Consider the following 20,973-nt stretch of genomic DNA (forward strand, 5'->3'; position numbering starts at 1 on the left):
GAGATGGAGGTAAGAGAACGGATTCATCATAGTTTTAAAGTCTATTTTTAGTTTCGCAAAGCTATTTCAAGTTCTCGTTCCCAATGCCGCGCATATTTTAAGTTTTATTACGTCTTTACAACTAGCCAATCAGGTGGTGCGTCTCTAAAAATAGCTGCGTATCTAAAATTACATTTTAAAAGCTTTCATTGGCAGTGGCCCATGTATTGGGGGGGATGGGGGGTCCGTTTTCTTACCTCATCCTCTCTTGCGCACACATAATTCAAATAAAAAAAATGCGGACACCGACCTTTCTGTCTCATCAAGTCGATCACGCAGCTCGTCTATTTCGTGCTGCGCTTTTTCTTTGAGGTCTTCAATCTCCATCTCTTTTTCACGAATGACTCCTTCAATCTCTGCAAGTTTTTCTCTTTCTAAAAGTTCCCGTTCCTTGTTGAGCTCCACCTTCTCCCTGTGAATCAGCGATTCCAGCTCCTCTTTCTGTCGCTCTAATTCAAGTTTCTCCTGGTCAAGTTTCGACAGAATGTGTTGCTTTTCAAGTCTGATCTCCTCGACCTCGCGAATTTTGTGCTCTTCCATCTCTTTCAACTTGATTTCCATTTCCGCTTTGATTCTGAATTAGAAAAAGAGAAGATGTTTTTGAGACCAATAAACGGCAGAGAGAGGTATGCGGATGGTCCAGGTACAGATCGCGCAATGACAACCGCAGGGTTTTGTCTTCGGTAATTCCCAATTCAACTTCATCGCCTTTTGCAAATAGCGTCTCCTTCCAGTTCGCTCAGCTTTTTTTAACGCCGTCGTGTTCTTTTCTACGCTGCAACTTTCTTTACAAGGTACCGCAAGCTATAAGTTCTGAAAGAAAGGTTTTTTGAATATCAAAACATCACGGACCGAAAGAGCAGAAAATTCTATTTTAGGGTGTGAGAAGGGAATCAAATGCTTGTCAGTTTGCTCTTCCTTTCGCAAAAAGGATGTGTTCATTTGACTATGCATGTCAGGAAGTTTGAATTCCTCAAAAAACATCAACTATCTTTGAAGGATAAAAATTTTTTTTCTACAGTTATTTTATCTAATAGAGCATGGCAAATAGTAAGGTTTGACTTACTTTTGCTTCTCGTGAGCCAGTAACACGCTCACTGTTGTCGGAGATCCGATCTCTTTCTCGCTGAGACTTCGTGAAAGTGTCGCTTCTTCCTCAAGGTCTCGTAAACTTTCTTCCATCGCTTCTCGGGTGGTTTTTTCCTCTTCCCGATCGCGAGAAAACCGACTTTGCAACTCACGAAGGTCTGCCTCGGCCTTCTCTTGCGCCTTCGCTGTATCCTCAAGCTCAAAGGTAAGACTCTTTCTCAAAGTCATGAGCTTGTCGAGCTCTGCGTTGAGCGTTTCTTGTTTCTCAGTAACTTTCAATTTTCCCTCCACGTCGATTTCCTTCAAAGATATTCTATGTTCTCTTAGTTGAAACATATCATCTCGTTTTCCCTGCTCCAAAAGTTCTCCTTCTAAAACCTTCGACAAGCCAAGAAGTTCTTCTTCGACTTTAGTGGAAAATTTGCTCTGTCTCTGATCCAGATCTGAGAGATTTCTTTTCGAATCAATTAACAGCATTTTCGCTCGGTTGTACTGTTCCTGGGCCTCCTTAAATTCAGATTCCTCAGCTTCCAGATTTTGCCGCTTAAAATCTTCCAATGCTTCTAAGTTTAACCTTTCGAGTTCAAGTGCTTGTCGTTGACTTTGTTTTCTTTCATTCAAAAGTATCATGTCGGCTTCCATTTCTTTCTCGAAATTCTCGGCGGTGGTATTCTCCGCTTCTTCAAGGGAGCCAAGTCGGCTTTTCTCGACATTAACATTTTCCGTTAAAACTTCAACCTCTTTAGCGATCTCTAATCTTTCCTCGGTAACGCAACTCTCAAGTCTCTTCGTCAACTTATCAAGTTCTTGAGTTCTCGCTTGCAAAAGCTCTCTGCAATGTTCTACTTCTTCTCGTTGCTTTTCGGCCTTTTCCTCGTATTCTTGTTTCTTGCGAGCCATCTCTTCCTCGGCTACTTGTTTTGTTTGATTAAGATTTTTTTCCATCTCTCTAAGCTCCTGTTTTGCATTTGCAATTTTCGCATTCTCTTCTCGTGTTCTTATTTCCAGCGAATTATGCTTTTCGGCTAAATTGTCAGCGGATATGTCCATAAGAGCCTCGCAGCCATGTATCCGCTCCTCCAAATAAGCCCTTTCTTCTTCTAATTCTTTTTTCTCTTCTAAAAATTCGAGTTCCAGCACCTCACGTCGTTTAGCAATATCATTATTAGCGACGTGTAGCGCCGTTTCTCTTTCAGACTTTAATTGCTCGAGTTTACGCTGTCCACGTTGAACTTCCTCTAAGGCAAGTGATTTTTCCAGTTCAAATTCTTCAATTTCCAACATGGCTTCTCGTCTGGACTCTTCAAGGGCGTTAAAATGCTTTTCGTATTCGCGTTGTTTTTCCTTCAATTCCTGGCGCTGAATTTGTATTTTTTCAGACTCCGTTTTCCATTTCTCCTCCAATTCCTTTCTTTCTTTTATTGCTTGTAGTTTCGTTTCCTCCCTTTCTTCCTCGACCTCCACGATTCGTTTCATATTTTCATTCAATCGCAGCACTTCTTGTTCCTTCTGGTGTCGTATCTCTTTCCTCAATTCTGACAACTCTTTGTCTGCTCTTCGATTCATCTTATCAATGTCGTCCCGGAGTTTATCCACTTGCTCCCTTTGAACTTTTAATTCTTGCTCTCGGTTTTCAATCTCTTTAGTCAGCTCAGCTTCGGTCGTTAGTCTTTCCACCTCCGCTTGTTTGTGTTTTTCGTTCAATTCTTCCACTTTATTCCTACAGAGGTCAGACAGAGCACAGTTAAACCAATCACAATTGCTGGCCAGTTACGTCACAGGTAGCCAATCAAATGAGCCAATCGTATGCAAATACAGGCAAGCAGAACTGAGCGCGGGAAAACACACGGGAGAAAGCCGCAGTTGGTTTTGTTCTTGTCTCTAAAATTGGCTGATACTGAGACACGCAATTTTAAGTCTGTCACTAAATGTTGAGATTTAAAAAAGTAAACACACCAATTTCGATATATTAAAATTCAACTTAAAACAATGAACATTAATTCGAGGTTCTGGGAACAAAATAAGATTTGTATCAGTTTATTCCCCTGATCCTGGAGATGATGCCTTTTGTTTAGGACTGAATTTTAATATATCGAAAATGGGTTATCGCTATTAGAAGACAAGCCGACACAAGGTCATTGCTACAAGACCAACACTAACAAAGACGACACTACGATCAATTTTTGCAAAAAGGAATCCCTCCAATTTGACTGACAATGCGCTTTAAAAATAACTTTATGCTATGCTAACAAAACTCAACATCGGTACAGCTGTTTCCACATAAAAAAATACATTCTTTTATAATTAAATCACGGGGACTCAATCACTCATGGCATGGTGTATTGTTTCCTTCCTGAAGTTCATAAGAACAAAGGAAATGATTTCGCTTCTGCTCTCTCCGTTAAAATGAACAAGTGAATTTCCAGTTTGCAAACGTTAAACAAAAAAGAATTGTAAAAAATTTGAAGAGGCAAAAAAGCCCGTTAAAAGCTGTCTTACAACTTCCAGACGATAAACACATTAACACATCCCTAACACCGGAAGAGCCATCATTGAAAAATGGATCTCTTCATCCACTTGATGGGGTTGTATTTCCATCCTCCATTTCGACAATTTCAGTTTTAACAGCAGGCCTCCGTCAAAACTCAGTAGTATAGCATCCGCATTGGCAATTGAAAGGTGATAAGTTTGACTCTTTCGTTAGGAGCATCTCTCTCCGAGTATGCATTATCGAAAAAGCACAGCTTTTTTTTCAGAGTACATATTCTACCAATGATGTACAAACCTTGCTTCTTCAACGGTCTGCACCTCCATGGCATGCAGCCTTCTCTGGCGTTCAAGCTCTGCTCTGAAGTTCAAAATGAAAGACATCTTTGAGTCAAGACGTTGCGACGGCCAGCCGCGCAAGAGCAAATGACAAAGGTGATCTTCGTGTGTGACGAAGTGATGATGCCTGAATGGTGAATGCGCGCGCAATTGTGTTCTTTCATGGTATGAACAAGGAGGTGAATGGATACGAATAGTAATAACAACAATAACTACTACCCTAGCAGAGCTAGAGAGAATAGCTTTGTATAAAATAATATAACAACATCAACTACTACTTTATTCAAGTCTTAAAATTAAATGGTGGCTAAGTAATTATTCGTTTGTCTTGATGCTAATCATCCGCACCAGCCTTGTTAGCACGAACAAATTCAAAAGAACTTTTGCTCTACAGTGAGGCTGGTGAGGATGAATTACCACAAAGACAAAAGAATAACTTGTTGGCCGCCATTTATGAATACGGTCTACGGAGACCGAGAGAGATTCAAAAACGCATCATTTTTAGTAATTCTTGAGCCAAACAGTCTATATATTAGGTCACCGATAAACAGTCACGTAGATGAGCTCTAAAATATCTGATAAAACACTCCTCATTCAAATTTAGTCGATCCCCGATAAACCGAACCTTCAAGGGAAATTGATAAAGGTTCGAGTTAATAGGAGTTGAAAACAAAGGACCGGAAATAAGGAAAAACGGTGTTTACTGTTTTTGCATTCATACAGTATACATTTCAATTAAGTGAAAATGGAACAATTCATGATTTCTATATAACTGCAGATATCCTAACGTAACGTAACGTACGCAGCAACTGTTTATGAAGATGCTGGCAATGGGTGCTGTAGTTAAATGTACCCTAAACTTTTGTGTAATGCAGAAAAGGTCAAAGATTACACGACTGCTCCAAAATAAGTGATTTACATAGTTTGGACTGCACTACACTGTTTGTTTTTATTTGTCACGTATTGACAGGCGTGGTTTGAATTATCGAGGGTAAAAATACATAGAGAATGGCCTGAAGGGAATCAAAAATTGCTTCGAGTTAGCGGGAGGTTCGAGTTACCCAGCGAGGGTAAAACTGCAGTTAATTTCTGACGGAAATTAGTTCGAGTTAGCGAGGGAGTCGACGCAAATTTCCCTTTCGTAAACGGTCGTTGCCATTTCTCAGAACGGTCGTTGCCATTTGAAACGGTCGATGCCATTTATAACGGTCGACTACACACTTCACTTCAAACAAAATTAAAAGAAACAAACTAAGAAAAAATATTAACAAAAATTAAGACAAAAAAGGAAAAAAAACCGTAGATTTATAAAAGAAAAGCTGGAGGGAAAAAAGAGTCTGAAACTTTCAAGACTTGGACTCGGGTTCTTAGCCCTCACCCTAAACAGAACCCTAATCCGAACCCTAACTCATATGACCAGCGAGACACAAATCCCAGTAACCGCAACCTTTTGAGTTCTTAGACCTAATGAGTGTAATTCAGAGCTAAAAAAAAGGCATCGACCGTTTCAAATGGCAACGACCGTTTACGAAAGGGAAATAAGCGGAGTCGACTGTAGATCTCCTCTCCCAATTTGAACCCTACGATGGACTAGCATCCCATCCAGGGGGGAGTAAAAATACTCCTAGTCACTTCATGTTACCGAAACCGGAGATAAGCGGCGGCCTGGTGGGCTTTCTAGGCTCGTAGCAGACTTTCCCTTTACCTTTACGAGCGGGACGCATTTTCGCACATATTTTTGCGGTACTCTGCACAACAACAACTACGTAAAATCACAAAAGGTGAGGTTTTGACGACAACGCGAGAGCATTCTATATTTGTCAATACTCAGTAACTGATCGTACCTATTCATTTTTTAATACTTCGCCCAGATTGTACGACGCGAACGAGATGGACTAATCGCGAAAAGCTTACGATACTGCAGAGGAGACGGCTTCGTCGACATAGCCGTTGTAGATCCGAAAGTCCCTACTGGACCAACCCTGCTCGCCTCGAAAGTCGAAAATCGATAAGGTACGATTGAGCTGAAACGGGAAGATCACCTTTTAAAAAGCCTTTTATAAGATATAATGAAATTTTGAGCACGACTGGCCAGTCAAGTAGAGGTCTAGAAAAAGACACTAAAACGAGAGAACTTAAGGAAAAGCCTTAAACCTCTTGTTATATAAAGTACAAAATTCTAGAATGCAGTTTTCCTTTGCTTTTGGAAAATAACAATTAGATTCGGAAATGTTAATTGTTTCCAAACAAAGAAAGCGATAAAATCCGGTTGTGGCTTGCATCTGAACTTGTCTAACTAGCCTCTTGTTTTGTGATTTTAGGTTCTGTATGAAATATACAATTAATAATGTGGTGAATAATTCGAGCGTATGCGTTGGAAAGACACAGTGAATTACCACAGACCTTGCAGAACTTTCGCCCTCTTCCAAAGATGCTGTGACGATAGCCCGACACAGGAAGCAGTAGGCGAACGTTGGCATGGGGACACTACAAACGTGGTTTATCGTTTCCAACACGGAAAATTGCGTCCAGCCTTGTTCCTAGAGTGCTCTCTCTTTCGTGCTCGCAAAACGTCACCCTAACTTGCTAAGGACAGGTTAAGAGGCAAAAACAGTATCCAAAGCTTAATGTTGCGGCCGTTCTCTTAGGAAGCTTCGCGAAGCGTGTAAAAACATCAGGCTCAGAACACGACACCCGGGCAAATTTCAGGGTCAACATTCTATCTCCTGCCAGTTCTTTCTATATTTTGCATTATTGGTTTACGGTTGTAGGTGTAAAGTTTCCATTTGCTTGTCTTTAATTGACCCACTGTTTCAACACTTATTTCCTTATTTCAAGTGCGAGACAAAGAAACCTCCATTATCTTGTGATTGTATAGACACGACCGTGAAGTCAGGCAACAAATCACAGTACAAGCAGACTCTGCAGTTAAATAGAGCATATTCCGGATAATGGTTACGTCAATCGTCACATATGTACTAACAAGCTTAATTATCTTTGGTTACGGTAATGTGTTAGTTAGGTTGACCCCAACAAGCTGATTCCAAAAATAAGTTCCCCGGAAGTCATGTCTGGGTCGAATTCAGTGATTTTGTTTCGCCACCACAAATATCCCGGTATTGGTTTCCAAAGTCAAGTTTCCCTTACAATTTCTTTTTTCCAATAAATGTTACCACCAGGATTACACGCCATTTAAAATTTAACAACTCTTACGATGTTTCGTAGGTTTGCTATAAATATTCGCAAAGCCAATCATTTTTCTTATTTCACGATTTTTTGATATCTCGGATTTCCACTTGGGCGGTCAATATTTTCCCGTGTGATCACAACAAAGCCGGCGATTCTTTGTAAGCGTCGATAAGAGTAGAAACAAGTTTCCTCTCAATCGAAATACGTCTATTAGATAGGTACACAGCTGTGCATTGTGCAATTCGCTGTGGCAAAAGGCTACCACCAGGAACGTCATCTAAATTAAGTAACCTTCTCAAGGAAGACAATTCATTATTATCAACTCAGTTGATAGTTCCAAATTCTCGCGATTTTGAAGTACATGAGGCAACCGAAGCATTACATTGTAAGGAAGCTTTTTGGTTTTGCTGATGAAGTAAAGGGTGTCTGTATCCTTGTCGTAGAAGCAAAATGGTTCTCATATGTCTCTTGTAGCTCAGTAGCAGAGAAGTCGAACTAGTAATAGGAAGGTAACATAGGGCTGGTCATCTGTTAGAGCGGTTTTCAATCGAGTATCGTAAAACAAATACCAAAGTTATTTCTTTGACCAATCACAGCAAGTGCAAACTGCGCAATAAACCAATCCAAACTCGAAGCAATTCCATGTAACTTTCTTACAGCGCAGGAAAAATCGCGCGTGCAAGTAGCGATTGGTTTTGGTTGTCCTTCTCATTGGTTGATAATCTGGTGCGAGATTTTTAAACCTATCACTAAGCGTAGCAATTGCAGTCGCGTCATTGCTTTCGACATCCATTTAAAAACTGCTCTACTGAGCATGCCCGAGCCATACACTCCCAATACACCTTATTCCAAAATGGCCACCATTTAAGCATACTTTTGTTTCCTCGCAAATTGACCCCATTGACGTACCGTTAATCCCGTTTAAAAATCAGTCAATGGAGCCGCAAAATCACCGGAAAATGAATTGTCGTCTACTACAAAGATCCAAAACGATTCGGAAGCAAAAGGAGTGCTGTAAATTTCCTTACGATCAAGCCTGCCATTTTCACCTTTCCGCAAACATCTACAAACAGTTATTTGTATCTCACCTCGTTTCATTGAGTCGCTTGGATTCCTCTTGTATTTGTAATGCAAAGTCCGCCCTACAAAGAACACGAACGAGAAACACTATCGTTTCAGCCCATATTCAAGGCACAATAAACCGATCTTTTATGGTTCAAAAGACGGGAGCAATGGGCCGTTTTTACAGTTGTTTTAACAAGGGCGCTGGAGATGTCCTTGTTTTGCAAAAACACCTCTTTTGTTATGAAATAATGGTAGTTAGTATTACAACTGTGACTTCCGACGATTGTGTGATAGCGAATTAAAATATCCTAAAGGAACGAGGAGAGGCTGCTGGGGAATCGTGGGATGTCTGGGGTTTATTTAGGCTTCTGGCGGGATATTAAGGTCATTCTCCTCAGTGCGTGAGCGGGAGGTATTTTTCAACTGAATCCAGTAATCTGATTGGTTCCAGGAGGGGGCGGTATTCTCCAATCTCGTCCCCTCACAGCGGGCGACATCCATTTCGTGACGAGTGGACAGTCGATTACATCACTTGCTTTGTTGCAAATTTCATAAACTATGAAGATACTTGTCATGTAACCTTTCACTTTTTTATGGCAAGTACTAACTTCGCTAGAAAATTGTTCAGTTTATGGAGAATCTTGCCATAATTTACAGCCCTAAATTGTTCGCGGGGTTCTTTATCCAACCATTTCGCCAGGTTTTTAGAAAAAGCAAAAATGTTGATTACCAGCCGGGAGGTCCAAATTCGGAGAATCTGTGCCACCTGTGTTGAGTACCGCCCGAGGGCGAAGACCTCGAGCGCACTTTTCCCAATACGGACCTCCAGGATGCTGAATGTTTCCTTTACATTATAATTGTCTACGGTTTTTGTTTTGGTCCTACAATACCGTACAGATTTAGTTTAACACTAGAATCATCGTGTTACCGTGACTTATGCAGCTTATGCCGCATCCCCCTCCCCCCCAATTAAATGTTGTGTGACAATTTTTGGGGCGACTGCTAGTAGTTGTGAAAATCAATATGGGGGGTGGGGGGGGGGGGACGGCTATTGGTGTTCCAACAAACGTGACGAGTATTGTATATCCCCCCAAAGAAAAAGTACTAAAACCCATAAAATATAGCTAACATCTAGCTAACAACATAGGTTACTTATGTACCTTAACACAAGTAAGTATATACGTAAATTATGGAGTGACTAATTTTCAATTAACCCCACGTCCATACCCCAACCCCTAACCAAAACTATTTCATTATAGGTAATTAAAAGAGTAATTCTCTTATATTCTTAGTTAACACCCATGACACAAGCAACTAAAATAACAACTATCCAAACTCTGAAGCAAGTTTTGTTAAGACAGAAGGCAACAATTGCCAAAAAAGGCAACTGAATACGTCGCTTGTATCTTGTGTCACGAGTTCAACGAGCCCTTATCCTTCTCACCTCGCCTCTTCAATTCTCAAAGCCTCAAGCTGCTTCTGTTTCTCCAGTTCATTTCTGAGAGAGCAAAACACGTATTTTTAAACCCTTTGCCGACCACCAAGATTGATCGTTAACGGTTAATGACGCCATCGTGGCTGGGGGACAAACACCTTTAACATTACAGTAAAAGTATGGCATTTTGGCCGACTTGGAACCGCTATAACGCCGCTACAAAGAGGCGAATTTCCACAGTGAAAGTGTCTTTTAAAAGACATTATACTGAGATTATTTTCATGAAATGTTTTCATCAGATTTTGGATAAATTGAAACAATATAGCTTGAATTCTCTAAAGATGTCCAATCACAAATTTCCGGCACTGGTCTACGCTAATCTCACATCACTGCAAATTTCAAACCAGTAACCGCAGGTGCCCCCGGGGGTTCCCTCTGCTTGAGTTGTTCGACATTGTTTGCGTAGGGAACCGCAAAACTTATCGTTTTTGAAAGAACGTTTCAAAATAACTTCCTCTTCTGTTGTAAAGATAAACTCTCCTCGTTCTGGGCTCCTGAATGAGCTAGCCACAGAGAACGTTTTCAAGCCCAAAGAATAGAAACGTCATTGTTAAGCTTTACTTCTTGAAACGCCAAGCTTTAACAAAGCTGGGTTTGTCCCGAATTACGTCCGAAACGTTGAGGAGGGACCGTCAAAACGGCCGACAGCTCTGTCACAAAGTGTATCACCTACCAACGAAAGAGAGAACTCACTCGAGTCCTTGAAACGCATAATAATATTACTGTTGGGACCATACAGCCATTTTTAAGCTTTCGTATGGATTCTTTTCGGTGGCTAGGACTCACATTGTTCACCTTATGAGAAGAGAAGAGGATCTTAAGCCAATTTAGCTTGTCATCCTCCCCAAACATCAAAAGTTGTCTAAGATAGCGCGAGCGCCATCTTTTCCCATTGACTTCGTTTATGCCCCGCAAGGGGACCTACGAATCTATTCTGGCGACCGGAAATTCACGTGAGGACAAGAAAAGTCCCTTCGTTAGGGGTCTGGAATTTAGCGAAACACAAGAGAAAGCGCATGAATAGCCCATTTCCGAGTTGCTGCATGCCTCAGTTTCAAAGCGAGTCCTGGTGCACATCCATTTAAATGGAAATGAGTTGCGTATTCTTATGCAAATCAAACTCATTTCCCTTACAATAGTTGAGCAACAAGACTCACTTCGAAACCGAGACAGACAGCAACTCGGAAATGGCCCATTGCCTCTCGCGAGCAGATAATCACATGCGAATCGCTCCTGATTTTTCGAGGGCTTCTTTTGCTTAGAGCGGTGCTCTGGACACAGATACTAAAATGGGTTTCCGGATTGTTTAAAAAGCCAATGGACACAGACGAATATAAAAAAGGACCCTAAACACAGCTGGCGATCCAATGAGGATAGAGGTTGTAGACATTTCCGCAGAATTTTCTTTCAAGTCATGCTTGACATGCTTTGCATAAGAGAGGTTGTTTTTCGTCCAAGGAGGAAAAACATTAGCTTCACACAAAACAAGTTTACACAAGGACGACGAGGTTTAGAAAGCAAGGAGTTTTATTGCTAAGCTGACAAAATCTTACCTTGCTTCCTCGAGTTGTCGCGTCAGAGATTCTTCGCTGCAGACAAAATAAGGAATCAACACTAAATGAATGAATGCTGTGCGATAGCAAATGTTCAAGAACAGAGGTTTTGCACGACAGCCATGTTGCATGGCAGGAACAATAGATTCTTTTTCCTGCGGGAACAATTGTTCTTTCTAATGCAAAACATTTTCATTGTTTCTGCCATGCAACATGGCTGCCGTCCAAAACCTCCATTGCAAACAACTTCACAACTGCCGAAAAATACGTACAAGATGTGACAACGAGAAGAGCACGAGTGCAAGACAAATACAGCAGTAACAGTAGCAACAAAAAAAGCGCATTATTTTAGGAAATGCAGTGTTTAACTAACAACATTGTCCACCTTCCTGAGCGTATAAACCTGTAAATACAACACTGTATCGAAATTTTATTTAAATGGCGCTTATTCGGTCACGTTATAGGTCGCCCGATCTTTTAGTTGAACTGTACAACTAGTTTGATTTTTATTAAGCCCCAGTTTTATCAAACAACTATATCAATGACAAGAGACAATATTTGCAGAGTTCACTTCACGAAGGACCAGCACACCAATACAGTCGTCACGTCTTCGTTTTGTACGTTCAATGTGACGTGCTGTTGATGCGTCGCGCAGCCCAATTCCAAACTTCCCTGAGCTATTTTTCAGAACGAGTTCAAGAACAACCCTATTTTAAATGAAAATTAGTTTTCATTCATATGTAAAGTAAATCTAATTACTTCACTAAAGTTTTGGTTTTAGCTTCGCTTTGAAAAAGAGGCCGAAGAGATGGCTTATTTCAGCCTCATCACCAGGGCGAGTCCCAAATACTTTCTTTTTGACCTTATTTCTATGGCACAACTGAAGCACCAAGAATCCCTCTGAAAGAGGATACACTGGAATAGATTCGCAAAGGGACTAACGAATGGCTTTGCATTATCACGAGAACGCCTTTGCCAGTAGGCTCGATTACAGGCCGCTGTTTCGGGAAATGAGCCAGCGCTCAACTCGAGTGAGCGGCTGAAATCGAGCCAACTTTGCCAGAAAAGCGTTCACTAAATCCTTATCCTTTCAAAGGATCTTCAAAAAGTGAAACCTCAAACACAGGCTCTCCGGACAACTGCAGTTCCCAGTCCGACCAAATTACACTCACTCGGTCCCATTTCCTCGCCTGAACACCAGGTCTGTTTCACTTCGGAACTTTGTTGACCAGACAAGTGATGACGATCCGCCCAACGAGTTCTGAAGAAAGCAAAAGTAAATTAGTTTACAAAAAGGCAGAACACTACTAAGCATAACTACGGTCGGTTTTTAAAGTTCTAATGACGAAAGAGTAGCCCATGTTGATAAACGGTTACATTGCAAAAAAGCTCTCAAACGGGCCATTTCACAATTGCAAGCTTTGTTTCCTAGCCTTTGGATAAAAAGAAGACCTGAGTTGGCTTTGTTTTGATTCAAACCACGTCATCACCATCATCATAACCGTATAGACGCTTACAGAAAGACACTGTGGATATAGACACTAATTCAGTGCAAATTGGCACTGCCCCAGTTCTTGCAATACAAACCAGGTGATCTGGTGACGTAATTCGGAGGACTGGAGAGAAAAATTTTAATGCCGTATCCCACAACCGCGCGCGGCCTCAGGTGTTGTTTCAAAACTCCCTACAGTATTGCCATCGCCCAAACTCAACAGATCATTACGTGTCTACCACATTTCCTGTTACTGAATGAACATTCAAGTAGACCCGACAAGATCTAACCTCGCCTCTGCCATGTTAAATTCGAAAATACGACCGCGCGCGGTTGTGCGATACGGCGTTAAAAGTTTTCTCCCCAGTCCTCCGAATTACGTCACCACATCACCTGGAAGGGAGAGGTGCTTCCAGCCTCGTTCCCAGAGTGAAGGGAAGAAAACAGACCTGGAAACGAAGTCAAGGTGCTTCACCCCTCTTTGGGCATGACAATCTCCGTCAGATAACGTCTGAGAATCTATCTCAACCAAAACCCCACTAATCACAACCAAAATGCACCAAAAGTGTACCATAAAAGGAATCTTTGCGGATGTAACTGCTTTCAGCTTGCCGCATTTGCATAGCAGTTTTCTCACAGAAGGCATTGTATCATAAACAAATTGGCTCCAAAAATTCAAAACAGAGAGAGAGAGAATTCTAAATTACACTTTCTACGAAATTATCCAGTGCTGGTTTCTTTGGCAATTGATAAGAAAACGATGGAAAAAAAACAAAGATTCTCCTAAAATGCGAGTTAAATCTCAACAACATAATCAAACTTTAGCTAACTTACCACCCTACCCACTTCCTGTAAGAGTCAGTCATCAGTCCATTCAAAAACAGCGTCAATTAGGAAATAATGACATTAGCAATATTAGTATGATCAGTAAAAATAACTTAGCTTCATGTAGGTTTACATTACTAAGCACTAGCTGTTAAAGTAGCTTTGGTTCAAGACATCAAACTACAGTATGTTGTTGTTTTGGTTTAAGAAGACAGAAGCAAAGCAAAGTCAAAAATAAAGCAAAAACCAAAAGTACAACAAAAACAAAATGTAGTGTTAAAGCATGTCACAGATTAATGCATTGAAAAAGAAGCTACCCAGCAATGATCAAAAATACAAAACGGTCTGAAAGTGCGGAGGGTATAAAGTGCATGTTGCATGTTAGGGTTGCAGGTCATTGTTTTACCATAACTGAAAATTCTAACCTCAGTCTTAAACATTTCATTATCTAAAGCATCGTGCTTAAGCCTAATGTTAGCATTAGAAAAGGTTTGGGTTGTTTTAGGTATGGCAAAACAATGACCTGCAAATCTAACCTGCCGTCCAGGTTTCCAGTCTGAAACTTCAAATGACAATCCTACAAGGACATCTTACGAAAACATTATTGAGACGTTCTGAAATCACTTTGGGTTATTCAGAACTTTTAGTGAAAAGTGTGCCAATTGTGCAAGAATAGAACTATGCAAAGATACATATAAGGTTACCCAAGAGGGAGGAGGATGAAAGATTCAACCTCTGGATTGGGAACCACCATTCTTCACAAACTGCTGATGATTTCCATTTCTGTTTTTGCAAAAGGCTTACTTACTTACTTACTGTCTTAAAAAAACAAAAGTGCACTGGCTTTCCCTAAATCCTTCAAGTTAAATTAAGATTTTGCTGACTTGATGCGAGAGCCAGATTAATCTTACTCTAAAACTTGGAACAAGATATGCCGACCCCATTCTTTTTCACCTTTCTCTTTTCTCTTAGCTCCGCTGCTTCTCCTGGGTGGTTGAATCGGAACACATTTGATGTTCCCAAAACTATCACGTCACCTGGATAAAAGAGGTTGACCAGTCAATCAATAGCAAACAAGAGACTATGGGTAGCCTAGACTTTGTTCGAAGGATTTTTAGCCAATTTCCTTTAAAGTTCACACTATTTCAGTGTTTCTTAATGTCATGTACAATATCTTGGTTAATTTCCATTTCAATTCCATAGTCCAAAGTCCACATTCCATGACCCAACCTTTATGGTTACCGGTAAGTGCAATTGCAGAATAGTTGTTCACATTTAAAACTGTTGTTAATAATTTTTCAATTTTCCCCACTAATTTGTCACGTAGTCTTCCGTGGCCTAGTGGTCATTGCGACTGCCTCCTGAATGAGGAAATACCACATTCAAATCCTACTTGGAGTCCCTTCTCTTAAAAGTTTCTATACCAGGCAACGAAATTTTGTGCATGCACAGGAAATTGCAACAGTCAAAACCTTTGTCCCCTCCATCAACCCCTTGGCTCCTGGGAGTGAGACTTGACAGATTTTACTCTGCCTAACACCAGACAATTTTATACGTTAAATGGGGGTGTCCTAAGGTGCCATACAAGTCAATGGGTTAAAAGTTAAAGACAGCCATGAGTTACTGTAGTATCATACTGTAAGTACCTTGGAACAGCCTTGTTGGTTTTGTAATATTGTTGCCATTCACTGTACAAAGTGATTCCAGTGGGTTTAAAGTGACACTACCCTTGTTGTGCTCAAAGATGCAATGGCTCTGCTCAGTATCTGGACCACTGATAACTGCAATAAAATTGAAGTACCAACCAATGAAACGTGGTACCAATTTGTAAGTTGACCAGCCTTGTACCAGCACTTTTATCCTGTACTGACTAATTTAAGGGCAGTACATACGACTATTGTAAGTGACACAGTAAGCAACACATTAAAATAATGATGATGATGATGTGGACCATCATAATAAAGTAATACATCAAATTTGGAAATGATGGTGCACCATTAAAATACACTACTGCATAAAAATAAATTTAAGGCATACTAACCAACTTTTTAAAAGCATGTTTTGGCATTGCTCATGCCGTCATCATGAAATCAAGGTGAATAGTGGCAGAATATTAAACCGAGTGGCGAAGCGGCGAGGTAAATATTCTGCCACTATTCCCCGAGATTGAAAACAATTGTTTTAGTATATGCACACTAAGTCATTGCAACAACACTAAATCTAAACAATCATTTGCAGCAGAAAACCATTCAAAGTCGATTTAATTGATGGTCTCAATTCATGTGTGGAAAATGTGTGCAAGCGAACAAAGCATGTGCGAAAGCATTAACAGAAGCTTCAGACATGACAAATCCAATAGCCTTCAATAAAATCCTCGTCACAAACTAGTTAAAAGGTCATTTAACACCGTTCAGATCAACAATCTAAATTGAAAGTCAGAATTAACTGAAGAGAGTGTAGTGTAACGTGAAGTGCTTGATTTCTATCCCATATGAACCATGTGAGCGTTAGCCCTACTGATGGAAATGGGCCCACACACAAGGAAAGTCAGCTTGATAAAACATGTCACTGTCAACGGCAGCTCAAGAGGTGAGCATTGATTTGTTGTAATAAGACCTGTCTTGGTTTCTTTTTCCTGCAGCCATGTAGAACTTTCTTAAACCTTTTTTAGAATTCCTCTTTTTCCATTTCAGAGGTTTCAGTAACAAATTCGCTTTGCTAGGAAAATCAGTGTACAAAATAGAATAATATTACTCCAAGTGAAACAAATTATTGTTGGCGTGAAGATTGTTTAATTTTTAGTGATAATTATCTGGAAAAACGAAGCCAAACACTGGTTGGCAAAAATATGAAGTCTTCTCTTACCTTAAGAAAAACTTACAGGCCAATTTTGTGGTATTCTCTGGTACAGCATAATCTTGTATTCTCAATATTTCTGATTGAGAAATGCTGGCGAAGCAAGAGTTTACGCAGGCCACTTTCTTTTGCTTGGATCACACATTATTGATTCGATCCTTACAGAGTGAATATTTATTACAGTATGTTCAATTACTCCGAGATAGCAAACCAATCAGATTGCTTGAAAGACCAAGATCACTGAGTGAGTATATACTAATATTGTATATTGGAATGGCTTAAAATACTGATCACAGTGTTCTATTTATTGTCCAACTTGATACAAAAATATCCATAGCAAACACGGAAACTGTTGCCAGTTTTTACTTTGTTAGTCAGCCAGAAATAAATTAGAAATCTGAAATTCCCCTAAGTTCAGAAGATAACTATTGAAACAAGTCAAAGTCTTAGTGAAAAGAGAAACAAAACTGCAATTTATTATACAATATTGGATCAGCCAAGGAGTGCACAATGAAAATTGTTATTGTAGACAACTTTTTAACAAAGTTTTTCACCAAGAACAAGAGTCAATAACTGTACTAAAGCCTGTTTATGTTAAGTTAAATTTATTTATCATATCAAGCATCAAGCAATATTTTTAAAATGCAATAGCCCACCAGACTTAAAGTTAACGAATCTGCTATGCAAGGTATCTACTTGGTTAAGAGTGAGACAATTAAAAACTGGTGTAAAAAAAATATTGAATCGAGTGTAATCAGTAAAACTAATGCCTGTTTTCTTCACACATGAGACGAAAAACCACCTTTCTGACAGAATACTGTACAATGTTATTATTAAACACAACATGACAAGACTGCATGGTCAATAATTACCTATATCTTGTTTCTTGGCATTTTCAGCCAGTCCAGTAGTTGTTAGTCCCTCCTAAAAAATCACACAAAAACCAGACGATCAAAGTATCTTCTGTAATGGCAGATTATTTCCAAATTATTATTGCCATGACTGATGACTCATGCAGCACAGTAGAGGTATGCAGGAAGTCTACTGTTTACATAATGCCATAAATTCTTCAAATTTACACAGATGCATTCTGGCATGAAATGCAAATTATATACCTTTCAAAAACTATTGTAAACAATACCACAAAATGTCACTTAAGTTGTTTCTATTTTGGTTTAAAATTTAAGAATTTGTGGATACTAATAACTGAGGAGGTTAAATGAAATCCTTTGAATGGTACAATTCAAAGGAATCGAAGGAAAGGGGGAAATGGAGGAAAGAACTGAAGGAAATCAAAGGAATTGTGTGCTAACACAATTCAAATTCATTTTGTTACTAAAAACAAAAGAAACTTGTACATGTACACATCAGTGTTAATGCAAAAATGACAATAATCTAAGAAGGAAAAGAGATTATAAACCACATCTCATCAACTAAAAAGTGTTCATTATAAAATGGCTCAATTGCCTCTGTCCCCTTAAAACCACAAATGTACAATTATTTCACTCCATTCTTTTATCATTTTTTTGACATCAAAGTGTTGATTATGCTATTAAAAGCTTCTGAAATGCAAACAAAGAAATTTTTTGAGCTAAAACAATTCTAATATTGCACCTTTCATAAACAATATTTCTGAAAAAATTAAAAGAAAAATAAATTTTATCATTCAAAAACACTTGGTCTAGCGACAACAACACAATACACGTAGACCACTAGTGATGTAATAAATTTTTACACTTAACATTCTTGTAGATGTCCCTTCTATAAACCAAAGCATTAAAACGTTTTTGGCCTATTTAGGATGCCATAATTCAAGGCACAAAATTGTCGAATTATTTTAATTTGCTTTTCCTTTCTCTTGAAAAGACAAAGGCAGTTCTTTTCAGGAGAGTAAACCAGGTTTGTTTAAAAATCGCATTGGGAGTCCAAAAGTTTTCAAGACCTTTGATCAACAAGAATATGCTGTAGTTATAAAATATTTCCTTGAATAATTTTTCAGATTAGTTGTTTGTTTCTTTAATACTTTCCTTTGTCTTATTGACATTATCATAATCTGAAACAAAGGAAAGTAAAACAACAAAATGTGTTTGAAAAACTTTTTAACCAAGGGAAAATGCTTTAGAACTACAACAAATTAATACACCTTTCAATTTAAAAGGCTGCTTGAACTAATTTTCTTGAAACCATATCTTTATGGTATTCTCCTTATTTATGGTAAATCTGGACTGGTTTTACACAGAGGTGCCAGCTGGGGACATTAGGGAACAGTTCACACTTAATCTACAGTATAACTATGAGATGTTGTAAGTATAGGAAAATGGATGAATGCGAGTCCATTTTGTGATTTATGGGCACAAGTGAGGTTTTGGAAGTTACATGAAATTATCAAAATTGGCGAGTGCAATTTGAGAACTTTCAAAACATTATGAGTGACCATAAATCACGAAATGCATGAGCAAGTTCATACGAAACAAGTTACTCCATAAATGTTTCCATAGCAACTTCCTCATTGAAATCTATAACCAACAGATGTACATATTCATCACTGATCAATCAGAAATGTGATATTCTGATGAGTAATTATTACATGTATGTATTATGTACATTATTTACTACCCCGGGTTTTATGTATTTATTTTGTTTATTTAAAAACTTCAGAGCTCCACTACGGGGACCCAAACAAAATACAAAAATACATACTGAATTTAACAAGACAACTGATCATTCCATAAGGTACAAATAGCTTGACAAAAGTGACATTGATACAGAAATATTTCAAGGAGTGCTGTATATCAACACTGTAAGAAGTTTTGGTTATTTCGAAGAAATATTTAGAGAGTTTTTTCGTGAATAAATTAACCGACTGTCTGAATGGCTCTGAGATAAGGTGGCAGAATGTTCCAAACTCTTGGAGCCCTACAATAGAAGCTGCTTTGAAATGTCACCATTTTTGAATGAGGTACATTCTAATAGCAGCCCATTGGATGTGCTTCTATAGTGACTCTTCTTGATGACTTAATGGAGATATTTTGGTCCCTGTCATTAGATAAAGTTTGAAGAGATGAACTATGTCCAATGACTCTAGCCAATAAGTTACTGCATGGTAGTATTCTGATCCTAAGAACTTGATCTTTATAAGTAACTTCTCTTTTAAAAGGTAGGGATGGGATGAATTTGGTCGCCCGTTGCTGAACTCTTTCCATAGTGTTTATTAACCACACAGTTTGTGGGGCCCAAACTTGCAAGCAATAAACGATACTGCTGATTTAAGATTTACAGACTTTGCCAGTCAAGCTGGCAGAGCGCCACAACAGCTTGCGCCAATTACTGTGGCCCCTTATTTTTACCCTCCCAACCATGATACTCAACAGAAGACAGACAACAACACCGGGAACTATGTGCCCTACTCTTAGTGACAAGTGTGTGGGTTCTTTTACGTCCCACAGGATTATAGACATTGAAGGGGTGTGAGACGGGACCTCCAGTTTATCGTCCTTATCCGAGAAGACTTGAAAGTCTAACCATTTGCAGATGTAGCTACAAAGGCATCACTTTCTCCTCAGTTATTTAAAGACCCTGAGTGTTGGTCCGGCCGGAGTTGAACTCATGACCTCCCGCGTGACAGTCCAGTGCTCAACCAACTGAGCCACCAGTTCTGCGGACCAAAGTGGTGTATAATGCAGAGCATATACGTTGCAGGTCATTTTGTTTGTTAGGTTAAATTGCAACCAAACTAGGTCATTGTTTTTTTGTTTCAACCTAGATCAAGTTGTTTCAACCTTGGTCAGTTTGGGGCAGGTACATGTACAAAACACTGGGCACAGGTCATTATTTTACCATTAATACAGCAACAACCCTAACTATTTACAAATGCTAACATTAGGCCTAAAAACTTTTGCTTAGGCCTAATTAGGCTTAAGGTCAGTGTTAATGAAGGTTTAGGATACTATCAGTATCTGTATTGGTAAAACAATAACCCGCGACCTGTGTTTTTTCCTTTCCCCAAATTGACCAAGGTTGAAATAACTTGATCTCGGTTGAAACACGACAACCTACAGTGTAGTTTGGTTGCAATTTAACCTAAGGAACAAAATTACCTGCAAAATATACCGGTATGTGGATTATGGATGTAGTGTTGTAGCCAACATGGTTGCTTACACTTCCTAATCTTTAAAAGCCAAATAATTATTGTATCCTACCTTGAGATGATAAACCACAATGCCTGTACTGAGCAAGTCATCATTCACTAAAACCAAATGAGGAAGCACAGAGTCCATCTTGATACCAACGCCTTCTTGCTGAAGTTTCATTTCCCTTTCCTTTAAAAGATATAGGGAGCGGGATTAGCTACGGCCTTTCTACAGTATGCCCTGTGTTGCTCATTTCCCACACTTGTGTCATCTGAGCTTTCAAGAAGCATTTTTGCACCTTTCCTCCAAGAAGATTTCCTTCAAGCGGCACTCTAATCTTCCTTGGGGCTGGACAATCTGCGAGCCTGCGAGTCATGTGAGCCATGAGTTTCGCATTTAAGTCTAAGCACCCAT

The 20,973-nt window shown here is 39.4% G+C and overlaps 1 protein-coding gene across 2 annotated transcripts in view; it reads right to left on the reverse strand.

Annotated features, from left to right (window-relative positions):
* Positions 1–20,973, reverse strand: part of LOC137980414 (kinesin-like protein KIF16B) — a 46,000-nt gene that overhangs the window by 8,529 nt on the left and 16,498 nt on the right. The window contains exons 13-24 of one of the 2 annotated variants that reach the window (XM_068827848.1): positions 20,629–20,748; positions 17,302–17,353; positions 15,220–15,354; positions 14,528–14,610; positions 13,583–13,597; positions 12,429–12,517; positions 11,257–11,292; positions 9,653–9,706; positions 8,232–8,285; positions 3,914–3,976; positions 1,106–2,848; positions 290–613 (exon numbers count right to left, since the gene is read on the reverse strand). In XM_068827848.1, the coding sequence (XP_068683949.1) occupies positions 290–613; positions 1,106–2,848; positions 3,914–3,976; positions 8,232–8,285; positions 9,653–9,706; positions 11,257–11,292; positions 12,429–12,517; positions 13,583–13,597; positions 14,528–14,610; positions 15,220–15,354; positions 17,302–17,353; positions 20,629–20,748 (2,768 nt within the window). The remainder of the gene's footprint in view (positions 1–289; positions 614–1,105; positions 2,849–3,913; positions 3,977–8,231; positions 8,286–9,652; positions 9,707–11,256; positions 11,293–12,428; positions 12,518–13,582; positions 13,598–14,527; positions 14,611–15,219; positions 15,355–17,301; positions 17,354–20,628; positions 20,749–20,973) is intronic. The other variant, XM_068827850.1, reaches the window with a different exon arrangement.

The sequence above is a fragment of the Montipora foliosa genome, chromosome 12 (genome assembly GCF_036669935.1).
Source record: "Montipora foliosa isolate CH-2021 chromosome 12, ASM3666993v2, whole genome shotgun sequence".
In the NCBI taxonomy this organism is placed as follows: domain Eukaryota; kingdom Metazoa; phylum Cnidaria; class Anthozoa; order Scleractinia; family Acroporidae; genus Montipora; species Montipora foliosa.